Raw genomic sequence first — 5524 nt, 5'->3', positions numbered from 1 at the left:
ACAAAATAATACGCAGCTATCATTCAAAACATACACATTAAGATTTATAACAATGAAGCCAAAAGGATACAACCATATAAACGAAATATTTAAACATTTGCATATACTGATTGCATAATGAAGGTCCTGGAGAAAAGCCATCAGCAGATGATGAGCCCTCTTCCTCGAGTTTCAGAGATACAAACAAGCATGAAATACAATCCAAACAAAGCAGATACAGACAATCTATATATGTCCAACAACAGCCCTTAGGTATTAAGATGTATTAATTGTTGGCAATTCTTAAATCAGAAACCATGCAGCTTGATGTGCTCCTTCTTCACAATACCAGCCTAAGGAAATTAAAAAAAAAAAAAAAAACATTAATCCAACACCTTTTATTAAAGGAATATACTAATAATAATGAATTCTTTTCGTGTTAATGAACTCTGTACCTGAACCAAGAAAGTTGAGACATTCTTTCGCTGATCACCTTGAAGTTGAATGACCTGAAGGAATATCCGAATAGAGTTTACATAAAGATATTAGTATGTTCTGTAAGATGATTATGATTCAAATTTGATTATGATAAATCCCAAAATCATAAAATTTATTTTTATGCTCTACTGTTGTTAAAATGATTCAGATATTCTGATCTAATAATATATACTTTATGTGAGAAAGTTCTACTGGAATTATACCTGGCCTAGCTCAGGGTCCTGGACAACAGTACCATTGCAGCAGAATTCCTTCTTCAGGTCCTTTAAGATCTTGTTATAGCTGTACTCTTTTCTTAAGCCTTGCACAGTAGTCAGACTCTTCCTGCCGTTGCGTTGTTGTATGCGCACATGCACATACTCCTTTGCTCCCACAGCAGAGTCCTCAGCATTTGCCTCAGCAAACGGATCTACAGGATTAATTCAACATGGAAATAAAGCAAATTAGTTTAAAGCTGAGTTATAAAAATAATTTCACAAAAATATAAAAGGAAGGTGGACGTCAGAAGCATACCAAAAGCCGTGGGAAGCTGGACGTCGAGACCAGACATGAACTCTTCTTGGCTGATGAGAGATTGAATCACCGAAACTAACTTGATTTTTGTTTGAATTGACTGTTGAAAATAATAAAGAATCAAATATGATTTAATATATTAAAAATGGAACTTCAGTTCATGCAATCATGAAAATCAATTAGTTTTAAGATAAATTGTAAATCTTTCAACACCAAAAAATAACATCACAGGCCCTGGCCATCTTGATTTCATACATACAGATGGATTACATGGAACATACTACACTAATAAAAAAGGATCATAGATTAAATGCAAAGCAGGAACATTCTTATCCATGCAAATTTTAAGAAAGTATAAGAAGCTTCGAGTAATAGTATAAAATTTGTCTTGTTTAGGCGGCTTCATATAAATAATCAACGGCCCTCAAGTGAAAATATAACAATTTATGGAATACAGATAAGATAATGATCCCACAAGAAACTTTCGACTTTCTTGCGGAGTTCCCTTCACAGATTTTCTCTTCATGTCCAAGTTACTCCTCCTTTAATGTTCAACAAAGATATCTCCTACAAGATTCCCCCAAGTGGGTTAGCAATAAGCTAATGCTCCTAAATCAACCTTTTAACACTGAAATAACACCTTAAAGCTTCCACCAAGTGTATTGAAAATTGGTTGGTGCGTCTCTTCCTTACAATGAAGCTGTTGATCCCAAAACAAACCTTAGTTACTTCCCCGTAGAGTCCCCTGCCCAGATCTTCTCTCTTCATGTACAACTTATCCCATCATACTCCTTTAATACTCCACTTATGCTTCGTTTGGGACAGCTTTTTTGCTGCACCTTATAGCAGCTTTCAAGTACAAAAATTTTAACTTTTGTATTAAAAAGTTGTTTTAAGAAGCAATAAAAAAGCCGTCCCAAATGAAGCCTTAGTCTACTTCAAGCTTCCGAGTGTGTTAGAAATTTTCCAGCGTGTAGCTATTTCATAGAGGTAGGATGAACGCATGCAAAATTATGGATTGTAAAGTGCCCATTAGAGTATCATGTGATTTGGAGTCAAGTGCGCCTCTTCACATTAAACATTACAAAGAATCAAAATGTTAAACGGCCTAAATATAAGACCAGACGACAAGATACATGCAAATCATGATCCAAAATGTAATAGTAGGATGACAACGTAACTTGCACTCTACTTCTCCCAAGGCATTAGAATGTTAAAAATGATCTCTAATATCCAAAAAAAGGGTATGAGCCAAAATACATGCTGCTATGAATCATATGTTGGGTCATGGGAACATGAAAATGAACAAATGAGAATTCTTATAAATATAGGATATTAAATTAATAGAACACAGAAGAAATATAAATATATAGATTCTAAAAAAGTAGTAAAAACATGTATTAATAGTTGCATATTTATATAAATGAAAGAAACCGTATGACCATTACACCTAGGATGAATTCTTCGAAGACACTCATTTCTACAACAAAGAAATTTGTCTAGAATAATAAATATGGAGGATACAGATTATACACAAATTAACTTAGATTATGTTAGCATATAACTAGTTAGACAGCCCCAAGTAGTTTTATAAAGTTAAATGATACTGGATGGGTGTCCACAAAAAGTGCTAATAAATTTTAAGATTTCATATAATTAAAAAAAAAAACGAAAAAGATTTGGCATGTTAGATGAAGAGTCAAATAAGTTGTCCTGCCAAGAGTGCCCATATGCCAGAAATGACAAAAATCCTCTAGGAGGCCTGAAGGAATAACGTCAGAAAACATGTTAACCAAACTAAAAAAACTAGAAGGGTTCCTTTCAACTTAAATTCATATATATTAACCATGAGAAAAGAAAGAATGCATACAGGGGCGGAACCAGCCCTAATTTTTAGGGGGGGGCAAACTTATAAGACATATATGTCGGGGGTCCAAGGGGGCAGTGTCCCCTGGCGGGGTTCGACCTGTTGGGGGCAATTACCTAAAGACCATAGTATTTTAAAAATTTTAGGGGGGGCAATTGCCTGAAAACCCTTGTAATAAAGACTAAAAAATAAATAAAAATGGGTAAATTATCTAAAACACCATATAAAAAAAAATTAAAAAAAATTTTGAGGGGGGGGCAATTGCCCCCCTGGAACCCATTGGGTTCCGCCAGTGAATGCATATGCATTAGAAGAAAAACATAGACATTTAGAGCTAATGAAGATTCTTTTTCACAATACACTGCAGAAACAAAAAGTTGGGTCCTACAAGAAATAGCAAATACAAACTCTCGAACTCTTAGGCCCAATAAAAAAATGGAACCATCAAACACACCAAATCGAAAATTATTATTTTTAAAAAGTTTTGGAACCTAATGGTGAAAAAAATTCAAGCAAGTAGCATTTTTCATTTGCTTTTGCTGAAACAAATACAATTTTATATTCAAGAAGATAAAGATAATAGAAATCCATAATTCTTGCAATCCCTTCAATTACAACGCCTATTTAATCCAATATGTGAATTCCCGAGGCTCCTCATACCACTTCATCCAAGCTAGGTGGGGAAAGAAAAAGGCTGCGTTTGGAAGTTCAATCAACATAACAAAGCTATTAGACTTTTAGGAAAAAGCGAACAATAGATTGATGGGAACTACGTGTTTTGCAATATAAAGTGCTACATATAGAAGCATCTCTTGAACTTGTTTAGGACAGTTTTATAGGAGTCGTCTCTTGAACATGTAGGACCTATCTCTATAATTATATCTACTTATTAGATGATTTGGGGTTACATGTAAAGCATCTAATGAAGAGAATAATTTCGCAAGTGAGGGTGACTATAGATCTCTTATGTAGAATTAAACAAAACTCTTAAATATGGAGATACCTTTTGATTTAATAATTAAAATTTTGTTAGGAATATAACTCTCCTGAGATGGTTGACCTCCTAAGAAGTTGCATCATAGGCATATTAGGACAAAACAAATAATATATAGATGGATGAGAGTTTTTAGGCCGTGAACTATTCAATGATTCTGCTGGAACATCCTTAGGATAGCTGAACTTTTAGGAAGTTGCACTCAGATACCAACAATAAGGTTTGTAATGTCAAAGCAGACAATATTTCAATGATTGGGAGCTAGGCCGGCATGTATACATACCAACCAATTCCAATTGGTTCATACGATCAAATAATATTGGATCAACACGATTAACTCTCAAATCATAACAATTGTTAAAAACTTCTAGCAATTGAAATTGAGGGACTTGAAAATTGAATCATGGATGATTTAACAAGTGAAAATTATTTAGATGGTTTTTAAAAGTCAAGTATTTTAGGGTAAGCAACAGAAAATGAAAAAATTTGGAAAAAGGAAATATATTTTGAACTGAATCCTAGATAGAAGCCACATATCCTTTAAAAAGGAAATTCAAAAGAGAAAACATTTACAATTCTTGATGAATATAACAAGAAAATTCCCAAACAACAAAATAATAAAATTCTCGATCAAGAAAATCAAATCTACATTAAAAATAACGCACAACTAACATAAATCTAGACGGAACCTCAATACAATCAGCGATTATATGTGCTTCAGATCACAGAAAACCTTGATTCAAGCGCGATCTTCAAATACCATACCAAAAATGAATATCAGAAAACAATTTGTGATCAATAAAATTTCTTCCTCGACAGATGCTTAATTCTGAACATCGAACCCAACCAAAAAAACTTCAATATCATCCCTTTTAACGCCCAAGCACAAGAAATCAAGATCTAAACCATAAAATTATCAACTCAAAAGACACCATATCAAAATCGGATATCATCCGCAAGTGAACAAAAAGCAAACGGAACGTAAGAAGAAACAGAAGAAGGCGACTCACCGAATCAGAGACCGCACGAAGCCGCTGGAGCCGATATAGAACAAACAATCGATAGGCTTCGCCTTCCCCTGACTTCCTTTTATAGACCTTGAGGGCGAGAACGAGGGGACAACCGACAAACCCGCCCCAATATTTCTCCTGCTTCCACGACGCATGTTATTATTCGTCGGACCAAATAAATAGCTCACGACCACAGGTCCCAAAAGATGGTTAAAATTTTAAGTGCAATGTTGACGCCTTGACGGATAAATGAACGGTGGAACGATGATATTCGCATGCGAGACGATTGGTTAGAAATTTTTCGGGTGAAAATAATGGGGACCACTAATTAGTTCGCGTAAGAGCAACGCGATTAACGGCAGCCGTTAAGTTTGGCGGGATTTGGTGCGCCATTTTAGTGGCATATGCGGATATAACAAAGATGTTTCATAAGCCAATTAGGGTTGAATTAGCTCAAATAATAAATATTAAAATTATTTAAATTAAAAACAAATAATATAATAATTAAAACAAATACTGCTATTACCTTAATTCCTAAAACCAGTCATGCTGAATCCATTGCTAATTTCAGGCCCATTGCGCTTTGTAATACGACGTACAAAATCATTGCCTTAATTTATTTAATTATTTAATTTGAATAGTAAGCAAATCGAACCATTCTAA

General features: G+C 34.3%; 1 protein-coding gene across 2 annotated transcripts; it reads right to left on the bottom strand.

Annotated features, from left to right (window-relative positions):
• LOC110109540 (protein translation factor SUI1 homolog) lies at positions 1-5015 on the bottom strand. 2 transcript variants are annotated; one of them, XM_028693802.1, is made up of 5 exons: positions 4862-5015; positions 991-1090; positions 681-886; positions 435-500; positions 1-332 (listed from the first exon to the last, which is right to left on the bottom strand). In XM_028693802.1, exons 2-5 carry the CDS (start codon positions 1025-1027, stop codon positions 288-290), a joined length of 354 nt encoding a protein of 117 aa, XP_028549635.1. In that variant the 5' UTR covers positions 1028-1090; positions 4862-5015; the 3' UTR covers positions 1-287. The 2 variants fall into 2 exon arrangements, with proteins under 2 accessions (XP_028549635.1, XP_020696301.1); XM_020840642.2 differs by having other exon boundaries at positions 435-488; positions 4862-5012.
• Positions 5016-5524: the final 509 nt, after the last annotated feature.

This window comes from Dendrobium catenatum, unplaced genomic scaffold (assembly GCF_001605985.2).
Source record: "Dendrobium catenatum unplaced genomic scaffold, ASM160598v2 fragScaff_scaffold_370, whole genome shotgun sequence".
NCBI lineage: Eukaryota > Viridiplantae > Streptophyta > Magnoliopsida > Asparagales > Orchidaceae > Dendrobium > Dendrobium catenatum.
Note: the sequence above shows the minus strand (reverse complement) of the source record. Positions and strands in the feature narration are given on the sequence as shown.